Source organism: Zeugodacus cucurbitae, chromosome 2 (assembly GCF_028554725.1).
Source record: "Zeugodacus cucurbitae isolate PBARC_wt_2022May chromosome 2, idZeuCucr1.2, whole genome shotgun sequence".
Classification (NCBI taxonomy): domain Eukaryota; kingdom Metazoa; phylum Arthropoda; class Insecta; order Diptera; family Tephritidae; genus Zeugodacus; species Zeugodacus cucurbitae.
Genome location: NC_071667.1, coordinates 11,697,535 through 11,722,536, shown reverse-complemented (window position 1 = coordinate 11,722,536; position 25,002 = coordinate 11,697,535). Strand labels below are relative to the sequence as shown.

The following is a 25,002-nucleotide window of genomic DNA, read 5'->3' as shown; positions in this document are numbered from 1 at the left end:
TGTTTTGATTTGAAGCGGATGATCTGTCGACAATATCAAACGAAAACGGTCGTGGTCGATGGCCGGTGAATCGTCCCAACCAATGGCCAAGCTGGGACTGGGATTAAGGGCCAGGAAGGTTTTGCTGTGTGTTTGGTGGGGTTGGAAGGGAATCATCCACTATGAGCTGCTCTCATATGACCAGCCGCCTAATTCCACCATCTACTGCGAACAACTGAACCGCTTGAACCTAATACATATTACGATGTATTAACAATTATTTTGTAATTGTGTTAAAGCAGACTTTAAATATATAATGATTTGTAATAAAATGTTTAATGAAATATAAAATTTAAAATTATGCTTTAAACTACTGCAGCCAGGAGTGTACATACATAAATACGAGCTTATTTTAATTAACAGCTTTTAGGCTTACTTACTTAATAATTGCGGTGTTTCATATTATGATATTTATACACAAACACACATAAATATTACAGCACTTAAGTGCACATAATTTAATGCAAAATACCATATTTAATAGCACTTCTCTCTCCATTTATTTTGACACACATTTTATTTAATAAATGGAGTTTCATAACACTTAACAATGAGTATTTGTAAGTGAAAATATTGCTTTGGAAGATAATTGAATTTTAATGCGTTTACAGGAATTATATAAAATGCAGTTGCGAAAGTAAAAATTGCATAAAAGCAACAAAAAATGCAAAAAAAGTAGAATATTTGTATTGTTAAGCATTGTTTTCTAGTGTGCAAGTTTTTATATGTAAAATAGGGTCAAGTCATGGCGGAGTGGGTTTTTCATTGTAATGATCAAGCGATTTAACTATAATATAATAAATATGTTTTATACACGTATATATTGCATACCTATATACAAATTTGATGTGGCATTTTTCATGGTTTAACGCTGAAGTCAAATGGGTGTTTTTCTATTATAACGGCTTCGTAATGCAGGCTTTTTGTTTAAATGTAACTTTCATAATTTATAGATTTAAGGTGATTACTTGCGGTTTTTATAATTTTAATACCGTTATATGAACAGTAAACTGAAATAAATAAATAAAAAACAGGTAAGGTAGCAATAAGCACGCATGGCATCGATTGTTTTGGTGGAGCCATAAAGAGCAATCATTTACAATACCGATTTTGGACAACATGATTCAAAACTCAAAATTTCGATTATTATACATGTTTATTTATTTGTCTATGTTCTCTCTGGGATCTTGAAGAGTTCAAAACAGTTAATATTCGTAGAGTGATTCTCTATCATGGTGGCTACAATAAGTTCATATTTCGACTTGTTGGTGTAACATGAGTACTGACACCAAATCTCATTACATGTTTAGCTGTTTTCCGTTGACATTATAGTTTATAACGAATCAAAGTATTTTTTTGGCTATAACAATCAATAAGGATTTAATGGACTCAAAGGCTTTAGAAATTGTTGTTAATTTAGTCGAGTTTCATACTTGTGCTTTTAATATTTCTAAGATTTATATAAATGAATATATATATACATATTTATCTAAGTCCTTACCATAGACAAAACGAAAATATGAGTTTTTTGATAAATACGATTCCTTGAGCATTATGTTGAGCTCAGGTTTACAAATGATGACACATAAACCGCAAAAGTTGTATTTAAAAAAAAAAAAAAAAATCAATATGTGACAATATAGCTACTTAATTATTTTTAAAAGCTAAAGCACAATTCAACGCGCCATTTTCTTTTATATAAATATTTAATATCATTTGACACAAGCCACAAGTCACAAGCTTGACTTAATATATAAAATGTTTTTGTTGTTTTTTTTTGACAAAAGGTGTTAAATTTATAATTTTTTATAACTTTGCTTCCGCCGTTTTGTTTTGTAAATTTAAGGTTTTTTCACTTGGGACAGCTTCACCGTACGTAACCGAAAGCATTCGATGAGCCTCAGCCGCACTTTTCTTGGAATTAAAAAAGAAAAGCAAAATTTCCCGCAAATGTCGAGAATTGGGCTCAAAAAGTGACATTTTCAGCTGAGAATAAGTTTGGGATGCAAACAGATCTCTACAAATATTTTGTTGGGTTAATGTTGACACAAATGTCTAAGATCGATATAAAACGATTTAATCGACCAGTGCTTGACCCTAAAGACATTCCCGCAAATATCGAGAATTCGGCTCAAAAAGTGACATTTTCAGTTGAGAATAAGTTTGGGATTCAAACAGATCTCTACAAATATTTTGTTGGGTTAATGTTAACACAAATGTCCAAGATCAAGGTATGACTGTGTTTTGAACATACCTTCTTTTAATGGCTTTATTGCCGGAACTAGTATTCTCTTCTTTAAATATTTTCTTTGGAGATCTAATGTGCTGCTATTGAGAACGAGTTTCAATACAAAATTCATACAATGGGTTAAGCTAAAATCCCTACTAAATTATACGCTCAATTTGCTCGTGGATTTGTAAATATTCAATATAAATAAACATTTTCGTGGGTAATTAGTTGGGTGATAGCGCGCTCATTGAAAATTCGCTCATATGGAAAGCGAAAAAAGAGAGCAAAGCGCCACAAATACTAATGATTTGTTGCTTTATTGAGCATTATTAAAATATTTTCATTAACACATACAAATAAATACAATATGAGCGCGAACCATATTTTTCGTCCACCAAACGCTTCCGTCTTCGACACACCGTATATTTCAGTTCGATTTGAGCTAATGAGTTTCGGTTGGCCTTTAGAAATTTATTTATTTTCGTTTTGATCTTTCAACATTTCAACTAGACAATTGTAGGAATAACAACTAAAAGCGCGACCACTCACCGCCGCTATTCACCGAAAACGCGTCCAATCCCATGGCAATGGCAATGCGAACAACGAAACCAAATCGAAATACTTGCTATTTTACGGTTGCGGTTGCCCTGTTGGTGGTGACGGCGACGTCAGCCGCGTCGTCTGCTGGCAGGCGCGTTGGCCAAAAGTGATCCCGCAGAAATGTCAGTTTTCAGAAACCCTCAGTTGGCGGCAACACAGCATTTGCGGCGTGTTTGTGTGTTGGTTATAACGGCATTTGGACGCGCTTGCTCGGATATTGATTTCAGTTGTCATTATAACGAGTTGGAAAACGCGGTAATTCGTATGCGGATGTATAAATTCGAAGCAAGTGTTTGAAAATGTGGCAAAATATTATCAAAACACTAGGAAATATTTATGATTTTGTGTAATGAGAATGCTATTAACGGTGTAAAGTGTTGAAAATAGTAAAATATGTCAAATATACTCGCTGAAATTGCTCATTGATTGTCTGATTTGCTGCGTTCAGCAAGTTGTATTAATTTTATATTGAAAGAAAAAAGTGTTGAATAAGAAAAAAATAGAGTTTTTGTGCAACCAAATAGTTTAATGAAAAGTTCGAAAAATCGACAGCAGCAATATGGAAATCCCAGTCGCAAAGGTGGGAGCAGCAAGCGTGAGAAAGGATCAAAGTATGAGCGTATTTTTGTGTTTATATATTGTGTGTATATAACTAAAACGAATTTATAAATTGTGACGCGCAAAAATAAAATCAAAGAGCATCAGCTACAACAGCAATATTTTTGAAATTCATGCGAAATGTATAAATAAACGAAAAATGCTTTATAACCACGCTAATGCTTTCCAAATAGCATTATTGCTATTTAGATAGTTTTATTAGTTTTCATAACAAACAAATTCGGCGATTACCACGTATATAATTGCAGTTGTGCAATATGTTAGCCATTTACATTCAAACAAAAAAAAAACAACAACAAATTTTACATAAATGTATTATACATATTTTAAGAGCTTGATAACTTTTTAAAAAAAAAAAAACGCATAAAATTTGCAAAATCTCATCGGTTCTTTATTTGAAACGTTAGATTGGTTCATGACATTTACTTTTTGAAGATAATTTCATTTAAATGTTGACCGCGGCTGCGTCTTAGGTGGTCCATTCGGAAAGTCCAATTTTGGGCAACTTTTTCGAGCATTTCGGCCGGAATAGCCCGAATTTCTTCGGAAATGTTGTCTTCCAAAGCTGGAATAGTTGCTGGCTTATTTCTGTAGACTTTAGACTTGACGTAGCCCCACAAAAAATAGTCTAAAGGCGTTAAATCGCATGATCTTGGTGGCCAACTTACGGGTCCATTTCTTGAGATGAATTGTTCTCCGAAGTTTTCCCTCAAAATGGCCATAGAATCGCGAGCTGTGTGGCATGTAGCGCCATCTTGTTGAAACCACATGTCAACCAAGTTCAGTTCTTCCATTTTTGGCAACAAAAAGTTTGTTAGCATCGAACGATAGCGATCGCCATTCACCGTAACGTTGCGTCCAACAGCATCTTTGAAAAAATACGGTCCAATGATTCCACCAGCGTACAAACCACACCAAACAGTGCATTTTTCGGGATGCATGGGCAGTTCTTGAACGGCTTCTGGTTGCTCTTCACCCCAAATGCGGCAATTTTGCTTATTTACGTAGCCATTCAACCAGAAATGAGCCTCATCGCTGAACAAAATTTGTCGATAAAAAATTTCGAACCGAACACTGATTTTGGTAATAAAATTCAATGATTTGCAAGCGTTGCTCGTTAGTAAGTCTATTCATGATGAAATGTCAAAGCATACTGAGCATCTTTCTCTTTGACACCATGTCTGAAATCCCACGTGATCTGTCAAATACTAATGCATGAAAATCCTAACCTCAAAAAAATCACCCGTTATATAAATTGTATATAAAACTTCTGGCAATTGGGTTCCACTTTAGAAAAAAAGTTCTTTGTATTTGATTTGCTCTTGAACTCGGTCTAAGTGATTTATGTCTACTGCTTGTGCTTTCAATGAAATGAAACAATTTTAAGTGGTTGTTGCTGGCATGCTTCACATGGTCATTAGCATATAAAAATATACTCATAATCTTGATACATATGGACCAAAGCACGCATGCATTCATAAAATATATACGCCACTCATCAAGTAATCTAGAGATGTTTTCAAAAAGCAGCCTACCAAGAAACACCCTTTAGGGAATTTATAAATTTTTTAGTAAGAAAATGCAACAGGTGTTTCAACAACCACCTTTAAATTCCGCAAGTTTTATGATAATGAATATAAAAATGAATACATGATTGGAAACATTGACATCTGGACGCATAAAACATATAAGCTTACAATGGAAAACTTCGAATTCTAATAAAATTATGTCCACTGAGGGATTGTTTTTCTAACTTCCACAGAGAATATTCGCTAAAATAACAAAACCAATCACACAAACAACAAACTCTCAGACATTCTCAAAGCATCAACGATTTAACCGAACGCTTTAAGCCGATTTATACAATAATGAGCCTAATCATTGATTCCGCAGCGTATTCGATTTTCGATCGAAAATGTTCATGCTATCATTGATTTCGTCGAGAAATTGCTTTACCACAAAGTGATTACGTTTTCAACTGTTTTAATGACCTTTATTGGCGAATTCGACAAGCTCTTTGAGAAAATGTTTCGATATTTCGGTGGGCAATTGTATATCGCTTTTAAACACCTCAAATTTATTTTTGTTAGTCTCAGCTAATTGGTTTATTTCTCTTAAATTTCCGCAACTCACTCATCCACGGACAGTTTTCGACCATAATTTTCGATTTTGCGGTTTAAATGATTTCGAAATTAGCGACATCTATTAGCCGCGGAATGTATTTTATTAAGACGGTAAGTGAGTTCACTTTGATCGAAATTTTTATTTTCGATACGGTTTTAATGAATTTGGTGTAAAATTTTTCGAAATCCAAACATTTTTCGATCGAAACGGATTGAATGATTAGGCCCAATATTCACAGGTGTTTTATTGATCGAAAGTATTAGAAAAGAAACCGACCAGAAGACAGGGACGTGGGTAGGCTCTTGTTTTGACAACATTTATAGAGTATGGAAGATGATTTAAAGCAGAAATCTTCCCATGTCGCAACAAATAATGTCTTAAAGATGGAGGTGTGGCTCTTAAAATATAATTTGGAAGACCAATAGAAGTTGAGTAAGTATTGTAAGAGGATATCCAACAACAGTAGACTCTGTCATATTTTATATTTGTAGTTACACAAATTTCGGTTTGAGAAATTAATTATATGAACATAGTACGGTTTAATCAATAATTTCGATACAAGGTTCCAAATTGGAACTTAGTTAATGATAATTTAAACTGGTGTGAGAATTCAACTAACTCCATGGTATAGAAAATATAATTTTGTTTTAAGTAAACAGATTAATGTTTCTGAGAAATGTTTAAGTACGTACCTCTCGTCGTACCTGGGTACGACGGTAGCCTTAAGATATTCAACGATTTAATAATAAAATATTTGAGATCACAGAACAATAATAATATCTGAACAAAAACATGTGCCTTGCTCTACACAAAACTTCTCAAAATGGAGTTAAGCTTTTTTTTTATAAAAAAAAAAAAATTGTGTGCTATATTTCCGGCGTGACCTTTCTGCTGCACCGAAATAATAATCAGATATATTCAACGGCATATAATTAATAGGTTTTCGATTGCCATATGCAATTAATCTAATATAGGTATGCAATAAGATAATCAATTGAATAACATGTGCTTATAAAATTTGTTTAAATTAAATATGAAATAAATAATTTTTGGAAAATTTGTGTGAGAAAATTATTATATTATGTAAGTGGTCAGTAAAGGTGAGAGATATTACTGAAGAAATGCTCACTAATACACACAAATTTATAAAGCATACATACAAACAAATATTCCAAAAATTTGGCATAAGTCGAAATTTGTTTATTTTGAAAACAGCAAAAATTATTTGAAATTAGCGTGATAAAAGTCGATTACACAACATCCAGCAGGGTATATTTGCAACAACAATCATTCATACAAACACACATACAACTGAACATATAGTATATACAAATATTTCAGATATGAATGTTTGGTAGAAAGTAGTAGCTTAATATGTGTGCGTATATATGTAGTATGTGTATATGTTTTTCAAGGGCTTTATAAATAGCCACAAACGAAACAAATTATAGCGTTCGAAATCGTGTTGATTTGGAAATTAAAATAAAATTTATTTCATCAATTTGTTGCTTGTTATACAATTTGCTTTATTTCTCAGCTTCGTAGCATTCTTCACATTCGTATACACACGTGCGCTTACGTACATGTGGAAATAAATATTTTTTAATTTACTTTAAAATCGTCGCAATTTTTTCAAAAATTTAATATTAAAATCTACAGCTGTTGTGTTAATCGTTTTAATCTTATAATGCTCGCCAATTTGTCTGTTAATCCGAACTTTTAGCAGTTTAGGAGGAAATTTTAATTGGGTTTCTTAGTTTATGATTTGCGAATTAGGCATAGCATACAAATGAGTAGGTTTATAATTATGAGATAATATTTATAAAAATAAAGTTTATTTTTCATAGGCCTATATATATATACATATATATGTATATATATATATATATAATTATATTTAAGAATTTAGAAGTACAACAGAATTAATCTGGACCCTAGATTAAAGAATATTTATTTTTTTCCTGACTACAATTTTAATGCCCAAGAAAACGTTCAGAAGAGAACTTCTATTAACATTAATTAGATATGGGGTTATAAATGTCAAAATGATCAGAATGATGAGGCGAGTTGAAATCCGGATGTCTGTCCGTCCGTATCCGTACAAGTAATAACTTGAGTAAAATTCGAGATATCTTAATGAAAGTTGGTATTCAAGTTCCGTGGCACTTTGAGGAGGTTGGTATTGTCGACGAAATCGGACTATTGTCACGCCCACAAAATGGCGTTAACCGAATAGTTATAAAGTGCAATAACTACTGCATCGAACACAGTATCCTATTATAAACCTTAAAATTGGTGAAATCGGATAATAACCACGCCCACCGTCAATACAAAAGTTTTGTTGAAGACTACTAAAAGTTCGTTTACTCACTAACGAAAAACTTCACAAATACTAAATTGTACAGAAGAAATTGCAGAAAATTTGCTGCACTCAGGTTTTGATGAAAAATTCAAAATGGGCGTGGCATCGCTCACTTTTGGGTTGGAAACTATATCTCAGGAACACGATGTTACGCTATGGAAATGGGCAAAATCCCACATAACACACTTTTGAATTCCTTCTGATTTATTCATTTTACAATATATGCATCAAGAACCAATGAAGATATCGGAACAAATATTGCATTAGTGGCGTGGCATCGCTCGTTTAAAAATTGTTGAAATTGGACTATCACTCAGTTATCGAACATGAAGACCTGAGTGCCAATGGATAATTTTTTAGAGATAAACCGTTATATCTCTCAAATGTTCTAAGGGAATTCAAAGGAAATGTGTGACTGATAATAGCGTGTCTCGGTGTCAAAAATGGGTAAAATCGGGTTAATACTTCATATACGGGTTAATACCCATATACCTCATATACGAATTTTCAAACCTTCGATGGACTTTATACCATATATATCGGTTAATATGGGAGATACATAGCAAAAATACGTGAACGTATAAAACGAACGTTATAAAATTTTGGATATAATGTTTCTAGGTGGTTAAAATATTTGAAATCAATTCAAGAATTATTCCAACTTCCATAAATTGTCGTTATTCCAGTGGACTTTATACCGAATATATAGAGCTTTCTTTTTATACTCTCGCAACAAAAGTTGCTAAAGAGAGTATAATAGTTTTGTCCACATAACGGTTGTTTGTAACACCTAAAACTAAAAGAGTTAGATATAGAGTCATATATATCAAAGTGATCAGGGTGACGAGTAGATTTGAAATCCGGATGTCTGTCCGTCCGTCCGTCTGTCCGTCTGTCTGTCTGTCCGTCTGTGCAAGCTGTAACTTGAGTAAAAATTAAGATATCTTGACGAAACTTGGCACAAATATTCCTTGGCACCATAAGAAGATCAAGTTCGAAAATGGGCAGAATCGGACCATTGCCACGCCCACAAAATGGCGAAAACCAAAAACACATAAAGTGTCATAACTAAGCCATAAATGAAGATATAAAATAAAATATAATAAAATTTGGAATAAAGGATCGTACTAGGATGGGGCATATTTGGATGTAATTTTTTTGGGGAAGTGGGCGTGGCCCCGCCCCAAATCGGTTATTTGTATTTAACTCGCAAACTAATAAAGCTATATAAACCAAACTTTCTGCAGTCGGTTCTCATACATACCCCACCACACACCATAAAAATGGTTGAAACCGGATAATAACCACTCCCACCTCCCATACAAAGGTTAGGTTGAAAATTACTAAAAGTGGGTTAACTCACTAACGAAAAACGTCAGAAACACTAAATTTTGCAGAAGAAATAGCAGAAGGGAGCTGTACTCAGATTTTTTTACAAAATGGAAAATGGGCGTGGCGTCGCCCACTTATGGGTTAAAAACCATATCTCAGGAACTATTCGACCGATTCGAATGAAATTCGGTATATAATATTTTCTTGACACCCTGATAACACGGACAAAAATGGGCGAAATCAGTTCACAACCACTACTACTTTCCTTGTAACTCAATTTTGAAATCCATCTTATTGCTTCACTTTATAATGTAAACATAAGGAACCAATGAAGATAACGGAGTAAAACTTTACACAATTAGTGCATATCATCTCTGGCTTCACTTGTGAAAAAATTGTCGAAAACGGACCATAACTTTTCAAGGCCCCAGATATCGAACATGTTCAACTCAGCGCCTAAGGATAAATTTTAACCGAAAATATGGGTAAATCTCTCAGATATCTCAATTTAATTCAGAGGAAATTGTTTTCTTCTAATAGTGTGTCTCTGTTCCAAAAATTATTAAAATCGGGTCATAACATTTCCATATACCTCATTGTAGGTTTTTCAAAAGTAACTTCTCCTAGCTCCCATATACCTAATTATAGGTTTTTCAAAAATAAGGGGAGCTTTATTCCGCATATATGTATTGGTTAAATTTCTTCAATAAATTGCGAGAGTATAAAATGTTCGGTTGCACTCGAACTTAGCCTTTCCTTACTTGTTATTATTATGTCCATAATTCAACACCCTGTATCCAGCGAATAGTGATTGTTCTGTCTATTTTTTACGTTTCAACATATAAATTATGCCTCTAAGCCATTTTGCGTAGTGGCAGTTGGCCATTAATTGCGTTTGAAGCACCGACAGCACCCTTCTCCCTGGCGTATCGTAAAAAAACATTTGTTTACATGTGTATGTACTGGCGAAGTAGGTACACACGTCGCCGCTGCTCCAAAATAAAGTGCCAAGTGAATTGTATTCGACGCATATTAGTTGGCCATTCGGCGTTTCGTTCGTCGCCATTTGATATACGTGGCGAGCAGATTTCTCCTCCGATTTTCACCGACACATACCTTTGGCATCGCATTATTTTCATTTTTTTCTTTGTTATTTTATTTCTACATCACAACTTTTGTTTGCAAGCATATATCGTATGTTGTTGTTGTTGTTTTTTTCTTTTTTTTTTTTTAATTTGTATTTTTTGCCAAACGTAGGCAGCAGCAGCTCCCTCTAACCTATGCTAAATCGTTGGCAAATTAAATGTTGATGATAATTATTGGCGGCAACAGCAACAACAATAACAACAATGGTAAACATGAGCAAAAGTAGCGGAAGACAGCAATAAAAAATTGGGGGTGCAACAATAACAAACACATTGGCAAAACAAAAACAAGCAGAAAAAACGACCAACTAATCTGCAAAATCGGTGAAGGTAGCTTATTTAGTCTACTTACAGAATCCGCTGGAGAACGGTTGATTTCGGTTTTTAGCTTCAGATGAACGTCGATGTGCTTAACGCTGGAATTTACAAGAACTAAATTGTCATATGGAGTATGAAAATACATACATATGTACATGAAAAAACGTGTTTTGAATTGTAATAAAAAAGTCGAAATAACAAAAGGAAAAACCGAAACATAAAGATAAACTAAAAAGTGGACCAAGTTTATGTGTGGTGATCATGCTGATCCGGAATAGTCAATGGGACTATTTTAAAAATAAAAGGCAAACAATCCTAGATACTATAATTAAGAAAACAAAAACAACAAATATTGTGTTGCATATGCTTTTCGTACAAATATTTATCACATGAGAGAATAATAATAAATAAATAATAAAACGTCGCTGTAACAAATACAACAAAAAATTTGTATGAACATATTACTTAATAATAATAAAGGAGTTCTAACTAATTACTACCCAATATACCCAAGGCGTACATTCTGTGAGGCTAGTAAGATTACTAAGTCGGGCCAAAATTGTATGGAGGAATGCGAGATGGAAACATTCAGATATTTTCTCCTCCACTAACCAACTTTCACTAGACTAAGTTTGTTTAAAACCTTCGAATAAACTTCAATCTGACCAGGTTCACAGCAATTTAGCGATATATAAGTGAAATTTTATAACTTTTCGTGTGATGATCAGACCCCTAACCTAACCTGACGCATGTATATATCCAAATTGACAAAGTCGGTTCATAACCGCCGTTGAACAACGTATTGATTATAGAATGGGTCAGTTAGTGATTTCGGAAGTTCAAGTTGTCCGTTATTCAATTAATATTGGTTTCTGAGATATTCGGCAGACTATTCGCATTCCGCGCTAGTCAATTAACTATACCGATCTGAAAGCACAAATAACAAACTAGGATGGAAATTATCGATTTCTGCATGGAGGTCCGTCAAACCATACACATGAGTCAACCTGTTTTACGATAAGTTGTGTCCAAATTAGCGGGTGGGAAATTTTGTTAAAACTACTTTTTCATAATAATAACTGTCTATACTATTTCCTTTCGAGATATTCGTAGAATACTTTTCATATTCGGGTTTACGAATTTTTATATTTCCTTCGGTAATTGCGTTCACTTCTTCCATATTGATATCATTGTATAAATATTTATAAATTCAGCTCCGATATATATGATTTTTGTGTCCTGAAATCAAGCAAAGTACATATATATTTCTTCCAAAAGTTGCAGGCATCTCTTCTGCTCTATATCAAGTACAGTAATCTCCGCTTAAGTGCCCTTCTTAAAATGCAAGACTTTTAAGAGACTTAAGCGGGAAAGGCACTTAAATGGATCCCGTTTAAGCTTTTCAATTGATTTGTTTTAAACTTACCATTATTTTTGCATACAGCTATTTCTTTATAATGTTTCAAAAATATGCTTAATTTCATTTATAAATGAAATAATATAAATGAAATAAATACTAGATTTTACATCCATTTTGGTTGAAATGGAGTGTTGAGTACATCGCGAAAATTTATTATTTAATATGAGAACGCGCCATTATGCGTCTGTGGCGGCAACGGACAATTTGGGATGGCTACACTTCGTAAGCGTGTTTGGTTGTTGTGATTAGTGTAATTTAGCATAATTTCTTAAAATATTTGTTTTAAAATTAAATTTGTTATATTTTATTACGTCAATTCAACACTAATTTCCACCACTCTAACGCACACTTGCAGATTGGATCGAAAGTCATCACGTGGCATGATCTATGAGAATGAGGAGCTGAGGCTGCGTACCATAAATATAAATGCTGAGGTTGAGAGAGGTAAGTACTAGAAAATTATCAACAATTTCTTAGAGAATTGCTAATTAACTGCTGTCTAAATGCTAATTATCACTCATTAGTAGGGTTCAAAAGTAAAAGTCTATTTTGGCAAGTCACCATTCACACAACTGACATGTGGATGCCACATGCGCTGAAATATGTTTTTCGCATTATATGTTTTTTTTTTTAACTACAGACATTGAATTAAAAAAAAAAACTAAAACTAATTAAATATAAAAATATTATAAAAAGTTCACAAAAAAAAAACACTGAAAATGCGTCAAAAAAGTTAAATGAATTATAAAATCTGTCTGTCTGTTTAGAAGCAAAACAGAAGGTGACAATGCGCGGAAAAATTTGTGAAAATAACAAAAAAAAATTCCAATAGTAACTACGTAGAATTGAAGGTAAGCTGTTCACCATGCAGATAAAACTGTCAGCCACTTGTTCTTTAAAGTTTCTTATAGTGTTCATTCGTCATTTATATGTACTTTTGTCAAACAAACCTGTAGGAAATGTTGTACAAAGTGTAAGCTAATATGACTGTGGGAAAGTTGGTTCAATAATGTTGTGTTGAGATGTCACTTCTCTAAATGATGCTTTATTTCGAAACAGTGCCTGTACTAGCAAGCGCAGACTAATTGTCATCGGAATTATCTAACGGGAGGCCCAGGAAACGAGCTGTTTCGATAGGGTCGAGGCAAAGGGAAAGGGGTGTTACATGAGTAGTGTTTTAGGAGGCATGCAAAGACGTGGTTGGTGTCATGCGGGGACTCTTTGCATGCAGGACATATGGTATTCAGTTTTTATTTTTATTCGCTGAACCATGTCAATGTCGTCGTATAACTCATACAATTCATCATTCTCATCCGAGCTTTTAGTCGATTTTCATTGGTACTTCGTTTTTAAGTGGTGGGTCCCAAACCTTACACACAACCGCTGAAGCGGGTTCGCCTTCTCACTTTAGCTCGCCTCCAAACGGCTGTTTGTTGGCTACCCAGAGGACACTTGGTCTAAAACCGGAAGTCGTAAGCCAGTCTAAGAATCGATTCTGGCCACTCCCAAATGTATGACACTCAAAAACTTTCCTCACTTACGTGAACTTCTACACATGATTTCATCGTAGTATATTTTCTTATGGGGCATGATCACTAATACGCCAAACTGATGAACGCATTTTACACCTTCATCGCCCAGACAAAAGCAGCCAGATGTGCGAATGTCGAACCATACGCACCTGTAAAATAATGTATACGAAATTAAAAAACAAAAATAATTATAAAAAAAAATTCCCATAAACTTGCACGCTCGCATTTTTTAGCGAGAATAACAAGCTTATTTATTTACAGTCTTATAAGAATACCTACAAGTATGTGTGAGTATATGTATATATGTGAAAGCATTTAACACCAGCGCAATATATAAATCGAAATAAAATCATTAATCGTGTTACGTGTTTTGGCAGATCGCAAGACAGCTAAAAACGAAAAAAACTCAAAAAATGTAAACAAACCACAGAATGATGTATAAAAAATGTTATTCTTATTTTTCAACTCAACTTTTTTCTCACTCTAATTCAATTGCTTTTGTTTCCACGACTTTCCTTGCCGTGATTCAGTCGAAAAAAATAAACTTTTACGCTTTGAAGAATGTTCTCTGGCAGAAACGCCTCATTTTTCCCCTCATCTGGGAGATTCAATTGCGCTCTTAGCGCTTAAAGAGTGCTGCGTTGAGAAAAATAGTATTTCTAGAGCAGCTATTCGGCACATGTGTTCATGAAACGAGATAGTCTCTCCCAGAAAAGTACTCAGAATTTCAATAGTTTTTTTTTTGGCATGTTTCTCGAGCTGATTTTCGTTGTGTTTATCTTTGGCGTAATGTCAGTGCCATAATTGCTGTCGACGTTTTTCAAAAATTTCAATTTCGCCAGTGTGCAAATGCTCACGATCACACACACAATAACATAGCTGAAAATATATATATGTGAGTACCCATTAGGAAAGTGCACTCCTGTTGGTTGCAAACTAGTTTGTTGGTAATGTATGAAATGAATAACTGTGGCAGTACAAATCTTCTTTCTCTATAGCATTAAACGTAGCATTTACAGTAGTACAATTATTCTTTCTCTATAGCATTAAACGTAGTATTTATCTCGTTGATATCTTCTTCGTCCTATTACTTTTTACAGTTGCCGAAGTTTCCGAAGAGAAACAAGTGAAAGTCCAAGGGTAAAAAAAGGGTAAAAGCTGACTGTTAGACAATGTTGCTTTCATATTTCTGAGATCTTCGTTAGAAATCAATAGTGTGAGAGAGTTATCATCTAAACTAAACTTGGTGTAAGAGAGAGAGAGAGAGAGAGCTAGAGAAGTGTCCACTTCTGGGCTGATAGAAATAGAAAGCACATTAGATTTTTCCTGTTACATTTTTAACGCATTTTCATAGATAAATTAAAGATATTACTTCATGACGTCTTGTATGAAAGAAGTGGACACTCTGACATCCATATAGTATTAAAGTCGTCGAGTTATCTCCCAATGAAATGGAAAATTAAATAAATTGTTGTTGTAATGTATTTTTTTTAACAAAGATTTAAGGGGAGGGTCTTTGATTATCAATAATACATTCGAAAAGATACTTACGGCCTAAGAAATCTATAATTTTAAGTGAAAATTATATAGAATTGTTGTAGATACCATGCCACCAATATTTTAGATCTCCAAGTACCAGCATAAACTAATCTAAATCGCACTACTTTCAAGCTAGTGATTTTTGTAACTACTCCCAGCATTTCCTACTGGGTGTATACACATATACTCATATCTATATTCGCATACGTCTATGCGACTGTAATGCATACAAATACAAGTGTACGCAAAATATTAAAGCTTATGAATTTTTGTGATTTTATTGAATTTTTCTGAAATTTTCGGCAAATCTGCAAAATGTCCAACCAGTCAGCGTTGACTTTTTAAATATGTTCGAACGAACGAACAAGCTAACGCAAGCGGCACGTGTGTTTCATACTTAAATATATATATATACGTTGATATATACTACTAATATTATATTAATTATAGGCATTTTAACGGTATTTCAATAAACGACGCCAAACGAAAATTGACTATATTTTGATTTTAGTGAATTGAAAAAAAAATTGGCTAGCATTCGCAAGTGTTATGTTTAAATGTTTGTTTTGTTTTGCAATTTTCACATAATTAACAAAACCTGTGCGTGTTTGAGTGTGTGTGTCGGTGCATAATTGTAGTAATTTTGTTTTGTAAATTACATATGAATAGTTGATTTTGAAAACAAGACGCTTTCTAACCATAATGTTGTGATTTTGTTGTGTCAGTGGCTGTTTGTTATTGTTGTTGCTGTCAGTTTGAAAATAATGGATTGCAATGCAGAAAATCATTCAAAGAAAACATTAAGTATTTACTCATGTCATTCATGCGATAATATAATAGATGCATGTATATACCTTTGAGTGTGTATGTCTGTGTACATGCAACTAATTGCATACATATTCATCTAAACATAAATACATATGTACGCATGTGGCTTAAGGACGCTCTAGTCATGCACTAATTAATGTCATATAATATAATGCATTTACTGTGGAGGTCGTCAAACTGTCATCAGTTGTAAAAATATTTGTGAATATTATGTCAGCACTTCATAAAATACAATAAACACTGGTTGGGGTATTGAAGAGAGTCATTAATTCGCAAAGGTTGATAAAGAAAACAAAAAAATTAACAGCAAAATTTCTATGAAAAAAATATAAAGTTCTTTGTAAAAAAATATAAGAAATCTACCGAGAAAAAATATCAAAGGTTTTTACCGATAGATTTCCTTTTCGTTTTTGTAGGTTTTTAAAATTGTTGACCCTGAAAAAATTGAGTGAAAAGCGAAGGTTATGCTAATTAAAGCGTTCAAGTAATGCAATTATTATCTTTAAAATTACGATAAATTAGTGCTTTTTGGATTAGTGTCTTATTTTTCAAAGTAAATTGTTAGCTAAAGTAACGCCAGATGGCGCTGTGTTAAAATGTGTCACTTTTAAAAGTTTTCTGCGAAAAATTATATTCTTCATATTTTTTAAATTTTATAATCCATTGATAAGCCAATTCATCCATCTATCTTTCTCTTAAGGGGTTAGGGGTAGCCAGAGACACGAAAAAAATACTTTTTTGCTATTAAAACAAGTTATTTTGCTAAAGTAATAATATGGCATTATTACACAATGTCACGAAAATTTGAAAAAAAATTATAATTTCCAAAGTTATAGCTGTTTGTGTTGACTCAGTTCCAAAAAAAGGTACTTGCGGCGAATATCAAAGTCTTAGGAGATTCATCTGAAATCATTCGGATAAGAAAAATTAGTTTTATAAATAGATAATCCTGGGCCTGATCGAAGTGTGTTTTCAAACATTATCAAAAATTATAAATTTTCGGGAAAAAATCAACAGTTAATTGGACTTAACGAATCGAAATTTTGAAGAAAAAAATTTTTCGATGGGGCCTGAGTTTATTATCTATTCTTAAAGCTGTATGCATTTCTTTAAAATATACTGAATGGTATTCGATTTACAGTTGTCACCAGTTCGCAAACAACATTTTGAGAAAAACGCATTTAAAGTTAGCTACAGACATGCTCCCGAGCGTTTTGGAGTACCCGAGCGCTCTTTCTTATTTGTCGAATAACTCGGAAAGTAATTATCGGATCAACCACAAATTTTCAGAGAATATTTTTTAAAAAATTACACTTAACGAAAATTTTTGAAAATCCTGACTACCCCTAACACCTTAACAATAATAATTAAAAGACTCTTTATCCTCATCTAGCATAAAGTTTATAACAAAATATATGTACAAAATCCATAATTAGGTTTTAAAGACAGTAAAAGTAAATTTGAATGAATTTCTGTTGCCAATTCAAGAGTTCGAGTTATGGAAATTAGGCTGGTTCGTATAGTGGATTCATTTAAAAAAATAAATGCAAAAAACGATGGTTATAATTTCTCGACACATCATTTGAAGAATTATATAATTACAAATATCGTTGTTTTTGGAATACTATTAACTTCAACAAGCTGACTTCCAATTACGTTGACGCGTATTGTCAGTCGCCTCTCATTGACGATTGACATAATCTTGTTGAAGGTCTTGCTACTTTAAGGTATCTTTGATATAATAGTTAACTCACGAAACATATCTCGGCGTCATATTTCAGTACAGATTTGGCCGATTGGCTTCACAGAAGTATGTATCAAAATTGTGGTTTAAGAACTAGCCTGTTGTTACCAGAGTGTCGAATGTTCAACATTTATGTTATACCATTTAATTACAGATAGTGAAAGAGAGGGAAAGAGAAGAGATAGGAAAGAGAACCAAAATGAGGCAAATTTTATTTCAATCGTTAATCAAAAATATAATCTAGCTAGCATAGTATCTGCCGGTTCTGCGACGGATTATTCATAACCTCAAAAAAATTATATTTCTGAAATAATTAAAATAATAATTAACATACAACAAACTTGCTATACTGGTATACTAAAAATAAAAGATTAAGCCATTATTCCTAATGACACACCACAATAACCATTCATTTCATATATTAAGAAATATAATTTTTAACAAATAACAAATTTACAATTATTGCTGGAAATTATCGGATTCATAAAGTAAACAATCATTTTTACTACATTTCATATAATTACAACACAATCACAACGATCTGGTGAAAAAGCAGCTGGCACTGAAGGCATCTATTTTAAATTTGCACACATACACACATACAGTTTCACGCAAGCAAAAATAAATATATTTTACTTGCCAGGAAGATATTTATTTGTATATAAGTACGCAAATTGGGGTTTTCCAGTGCAACACTAAGACGCCGTCAAAAAATATTATTAATAGCATTTATGGCAAACATAAAAATTAATATACGCACTGATTTGTTTATATCTTTCTAACAAATTAACAGCAAAAATATAATTAATGAATTAGTAACTAAATGAAATGTAATGTCAATACATTTTCACACTTCCAGGGCAATCGGACATCAAACGCTTGCGTAGAGAGAATGAACAGCTGCGTCGCGAGATTTGGACGCTACGCGATGAGTGCGATCGCTTGAATAAGCGCTTCAAGGCGAAGCTACTGGATCACGAGCATTGCAACCGGCATAGCATTTGTAGTGGCGGCGGGCGCGGTAGCGGGCACATTTGCGACAGTAACTGCAACAGTGATGTGAGTCACCTGAAGAAAGCATAGAAATATTTTAAAATATACTTTTATTATTGTCTATATTTCATTCCACCCGCAGGATTCAGATTCCTGTGATACTTGCAAGGGCAACGATGACCAGTGCAACGATGAGTGTTGCACTGGTGGCAGCTGTCCACAGCTGGCGACAAAGCAACCTATTATTGAATTTGCGCCTGATACGCCCACGACAACAGCGACAGCACCCAACTTTGTGGTCAAATCAGCGGGTGGTAATTCTGAGAGTGTGCCAAATCTACATCAAGCATTCGATCATTTGTCTGTGGTATCGGAGGAAACGTTGAGTAACGTCGACCAGCATACGCATGTGCCACACAATGAACTGCTGCACATATATACGTGCGATGGCGGTGGCTCACAGATGACATTGCCAAGTTTGGTCGGGCCGCTGACACCGTTGACGCCCATCGAACAGGTGGCCAATCAGCTGAATGATCTGCAAGCGGTTGTGCCGCCATTATCATATTTCGAGAATGTGTTGCAAGATCATATGGGCTCTAATATAGGTGAGTGAGCTTTTAGCTGCAACAACGGTACAGCAATGTGATTAATTTTATTTTATTTCAGGTAATACACCCAATATGAGCTCGCCTACTTCGAAACTGATGCGCCACACCAATGGTTGGGACTACAAGCTGCAATCACCTTTCGCTCATAGAAAGATTTCAACAGATGCTTCGCCACCGGCGCTGCAAATTGCTACACCGATTACGCAGAACTCTATGCAACAACAACAACAACAACAAAAAAATCAACAACAGCGCTTGGCGCCTCCTCAACTGTTAACCACATTTGTGCCATCAATAGTGGCGCCGCCGGCTTGTAATGAGTCGGTAGCAAACTCCGCAAGCCTCACGATATCAGCGCCGAGTGTTCAACCACCAAACACGACTGCCGTGGAGACGGTTGCAATTACAACGACGCCATCGAATGCTTTACCAACGCTAAATAGCCCAAGGCATTTCTTTGCGCCACTAAAGCCACGGTTAAAAATCAATACAACTTTAGCTAACAAAGTGCTGACAGGTGACGCCAATGCGCCCACGGAGTCTACGCCGATATCAACACCTACAAGCACTGACGCTGCTGATGCCAAGACCAGCGGTTGTCACAATTGTGAACCGCCGGACCTGTATGTGCACAACGGCTTGGCCTCACCCTATCAGCATCAGGCATTGACGGGGTCGGGCGCGGACAACGCAGTGCCGCCACCAATACCACAACGCGGTAGCTCCTCCCAAGTAAGTCCACAGCTTCGCGCACGCGTGCAACGCCAACAACAGCAACAACTGTTGGCGCCGCCGCAGCAACAACATTTGCATCCGCATCAGTACACGCATCAGCACCAGCAGCAGCACCAGCGGCTTCCACAACAACAACAATATGCGCAGTTGCAGTCACCAATTGCACTGCAGCAATCATCGTTGATCACCATCACGGTGACAATGGATGATGTTGATGAGGTTACCGCCGGTGCTGATGCTGTTGCCGCCTGCGGTGAGGATGCGGTCAGTGCTGTCGATATCCCGCTTCACACGCACGCTTCGACCACGGCATTAATTAACACGCCACAAAGGCTGTCAGATCCGCTTCCGGCTGTGCCGAAATTGGCGGCGTTGCAATCGCTTGTTACATTGCCGACTGTTTTCGTTGCGCAGCCAAATGCTGTAATAACAAAATTAAGCGAACCCATTTATGCTACCGCACAAAAACGCTGTAAAAATCTTTTAATTGCGCCGGCCGTGACCAAGCCACTCATGGCGGTCGCTATTAACACCAACAAACGTCTTACACCAACAACATCGAATCGTAGTAGTGCGACTGCAACGCCCATACACTCACCGCTATCGCAGTCCACGCCAATATCGTTGACAAAAGTAAATCTGGTGGATAGTCAAAGCCAGGTGAGCGGCAGCATTAGGCCACTCCTTCCTATCGGCTTTCGGTGTTGTTGTTGTATGTAGTGGACAGTAGCGAAATGTATTCGAGTAGTGTTTACATCCCATGCTTCTATTTGTCTCTATTATTCTGTTATACAGTTTCTTAAAGCCCTAATTATTTTAGTTGTCGAAAATTCCAAAAAACTATGGCTCTATTTCAAAAACTAATGTTCTTCAATTTATTTTGTTTTAATTTTTGCTTATAACGTTAGAAAGCTGTAAATAGTCTTCACTCCTTATTTGAAAATCTGGTACACAGCCTCTTCCCCTATATTGAAAGAAACGAGAGGGGCAGTTGGTCTTTCCCTGATGGGTCGGAAATTATTCTGAATTTATATTCTCAAGGTTGAGAGCCCTTAAGCCAATTCTGTTCTAACATAAGGCTCACTTGAATAAACTCTGCTAAATTATTCCTGGAATAATTTTTGGACTTTAATTCAAAAATTGTCTGTAAAGATGATAATTTAATTTTCGTTGATTCTGCGAAGCATTATTCTTGTATTTTCTGAAACATCTATCCCTATATCATTGATGCCCAGATTTGAAACGGTTTACTATGCTGCGTATAAACATAACAAAATATATAGGGGCTTGTAAATCAACTGTATAGCATGTAGCCTCAAGCACTTATGCATTTATAGCACGTAGTTTTGTAAGAACAAATCTAACCCATTAGCTAACCAACATCTCCTGGTATTTATGTATGTTTTATAAAATGACTATGCTAGATGAAATCATACTAATTTAATATAAGCAAACTAACGACACTCTGTGTTGTACAATAGACGGAGTCCGTGAATCTGGAAACCATTCTTAATGATATTCAAGCAATATCGGAGGACATCCTAGCTATTCAACTCGACAAACGAAGAGAAAATGACAACGCCTTGAATAAACCGCTGGAGCAGAGTGACAAGAATAAAAAGCCCTACCGCTCGGAAATGAATTTAACACTTCAGTACGATGGAACGAATCAAGGCGTAGTCGCTTCCAATATAGCAGCCACTAGTGCCAATAAGACAGCAACTGCCACACAAACGTCCGTTAGCGGCAATGCCAACGGCAACAATCGCTGTACGCGTTCATTGGAACGCGAGCATACGGACAGTCCCTCGCCTCATGTACCCGACGCAATGGTGCCTTTCCCAGATAAGCGCACCTACATCGGCTTCGATCAGCTAAACAATGAGGCGTGCCTTGAGTTGCCGCCAACGAGTGTCGCAAATATGCAGAGATCGCCTCTACCGCCTATATCTGGCTTAGCTAAGCAGGCACAACCACCAACGCCGCCAGCGCGCGGATTTCCATCCCCATTGAATATACGCTGCGCGGGTGTAGCGCGTGCTACGCCTGTAGCTATACCACAACCACCTACAGATGAACCGGCAGGAGCGCAGATTGCTAAGCCGATGACGCTTGGTCTTGCGCCTAATAAAAGTCAACTGTATACAGCGGTGGCGAACGCGGCTGCAAAGCGTGCGCAATATCGCAGTGCAACATCGCATTCATTGGATATAGAATTGAATGCGGCAGGCGCTGCGGCGATCAACGAGACAAGTGCGGCTGATGCGGCAAATGAGGTAAGTTAGTAAGAAGAATGTTAAATAAAATATATTTATTTATTATATTTTTTGATTTAGGCGCTTGCTAGTGAGGCAGCGCGTCGGAAGGCGCGACGTGTTTCAATCGTGTGCGGCGACTCAAGTACGCCAGACTCACCAGATCCGGTGACCAATACACACTTAGTTCGATCTCAAGCACAAATAAATTTAAGCGGCATGCAGGATGGTGGCGCAAACAATGTCATTACTAACAATTCCAATATAGCGAACACAACGAACCATCCAACTATTGGCAGCTGCACAGATTTACAGTCCGCGTTGCTCAATCCGGCACTGCGTAGTCTCAAGCAATCCAGCCAAAGCACTCCCAACTCACCACATTCCGTGCGGCGTCGTAGCAACAGTAATACGATGAGTCCGAGTAACGGCGTTGCTGATCCCACACATCCACAATCTCTCTCGGCGAATACGTCGCCGAAGCACGCCGCCAACGCGCACCATCGCCATACGAATAGCAGTTGTAGTAATCTAGCGGCGGCACATCAACGCAAATCCAGCCAAGACTCGACACGTACCAATGCGGGTGAAGTCGCTACCGCCGAGACGGTCGCCGGGCGCTCACGTTGTTCTCGTCGTCACTCCGATGGCACCGTTGCGAGTAACGCGCAGCGTGTCAGCGGCACTTCCGGCCATCATCACCATCATCATCATCATCACCAGCATACAGCGTCGATGCTGAGCAATAATCTACACAGTCACCACTCACATCAGGATAGCACTTCATATTCGGAGCACGGTTCGAATAGTTCAGCCTCGTCGCGGGAGTCGTCAACTTCGTTCAGTGTGCGTTCGAATCGGCGCAAGATTTCCATCAGTTCGCATACGGGTGGCAAGATACCGTGGTGCGGGTGCTGGGGCAATGGTTGCTTGTAGGATGAGAGTGTGGGATAATGTAAAAACACGAACGACGAACTGGATGTAGTAAATAATTTTAGTTAATAAAGTAATAAAGTATGAGTAATTAATTCGACTATATATATATACATATATAGTTTTAGTGTAAACTCTTTACTTTTATCGTAAATTAGTAAATTAATTGTATTTTATTACGCTTTGGGTTAGTCAATAGGGCATTTGTTTGTATGTAGCTTACAAATAATATAAATAAAATGAAATAAACATATAAATTGTAATTATCAACTGAATTTGTGGAATCAATTGTGTTTAATTTTGACAAATTCACTTCGTTTCGAGAATATCAACCATCTCAGTAGTCAGGTATAACATATATTTGTGCATTTACAAAACAATTGTGTTGGTTTGGCATTGTTGGCCATGTGGGTCCACTGAAGTAATGATGCTTCACCAAATTACACAAGTGTCGTATCTCAAGTATGAAATATCAGTATTTTCTACAAAGTTTTCCAATAATTATTTATTAAATTTTTGAAGTTTATTAGCAGTTTATTAAGACTTTTTATTCATACAAAATCAGTTAAACTATAATACTCCACTGCGTATACGTAACATTATGAGTGGGTACATGAAACATTTCCATCTAGGAACTATGGAAAAGTATATACAGGAAACATTTCACAGTAACGTTCATCACAGAAGAAGTACGACTCAATGACGCCGCCGGTCCATTAACCACATCAAACCGTTTGTTTCGGGAACAGTGGTGACTCATGTAGTATATGTGGATGGCAGCAGCCTGATCAATGACGCATGTTTTGCTTATTGAGAAAGCCATTCAGATTTACGATGAATCATTGTCATGTTGTTGTTCAACCCAATTCACGAACATACGAGAATTTGATCTTGTAAGATCTTTTCGCAAAATCGCCACAACGATGTCACAGAGACGCCCAACGCTTGAGAACGACCTGTTTGAGACTGATTCGGGTATTCCTCAATTTATGCGATAGCGGCAGCAATCTCATCGATACTTTGGGTACTTCTTTGTCTCACTGGCACAGGAACATTTTGTACTGTGCCTGTGGATTCAAATTTTTCCACTAGACGCTTAATTGTTGATCTGACAGGACGATTATGACGGCCATAAATTGGACGTAGCGTTCATAAAGTTGAGGCCGCGGACTCCCATCTTGGTAGTAAATTTTATTCATATACGGCTCGTTGTTCTCAAAAGATAGAGAAAAAATATGGCGTCGTTTCTGTCCCTTTCGGTCTACTGAAAACCCCTTAATATATATACAGTGGAACTTCCATAACTCGAACTTCTATAACTCGAAGATCTCCATAACACGAAGACTTGAATTGGCAATAGCGTTTAGAAGCTAAATTTCATACAAATTTCCTTCCCTAACTCAAATTTCTATAACTCGAAGTTCTCCATAACTCGAACTCTTGAAGTGGCAATGAAGTCAAATTTCATACAAATTTCCTTCCATAGATCGAACGTTTTGGTCAGGACATAATACAAAATTTAAAATTTTAATATCGAGGCAGAATTTTAAAATAGCCCCTCTATACTGTAAGGAGGCAAATTGTATAAAAAATGTTATATTACACATATGGATTGTATAACTCGTCTAACAAAGGCATGGGACA

At 35.9% G+C, this 25,002-nt stretch overlaps 1 protein-coding gene across 13 annotated transcripts in view; it reads left to right on the top strand.

Moving 5' to 3' along the window:
- LOC105212312 (uncharacterized) overlaps positions 1–23,633 on the top strand; it is a 76,362-nt gene extending 52,729 nt beyond the window's left edge. For 8 of the 13 annotated variants that reach the window (XM_054228238.1, XM_054228240.1, XM_029040205.2 and 5 more), the window contains 6 exons: positions 12,544–12,632; positions 18,691–18,890; positions 18,967–19,432; positions 19,494–20,167; positions 21,652–22,446; positions 22,507–23,633. In XM_054228238.1, the coding sequence (XP_054084213.1) occupies positions 12,569–12,632; positions 18,691–18,890; positions 18,967–19,432; positions 19,494–20,167; positions 21,652–22,446; positions 22,507–23,361 (3,054 nt within the window). In that variant the 5' untranslated portion in view covers positions 12,544–12,568 and the 3' untranslated portion in view covers positions 23,362–23,633. Of the gene's footprint in view, positions 1–2,699; positions 3,481–5,755; positions 6,044–12,543; positions 12,633–15,552; positions 15,644–15,793; positions 15,819–18,690; positions 18,891–18,966; positions 19,433–19,493; positions 20,168–21,651; positions 22,447–22,506 lie in introns of those variants that run through there. The other 5 variants (XM_011184204.3, XM_054228274.1, XM_054228266.1 and 2 more) reach the window with 5 other exon arrangements.
- The last annotated feature ends 1,369 nt before the right edge of the window (positions 23,634–25,002 follow it).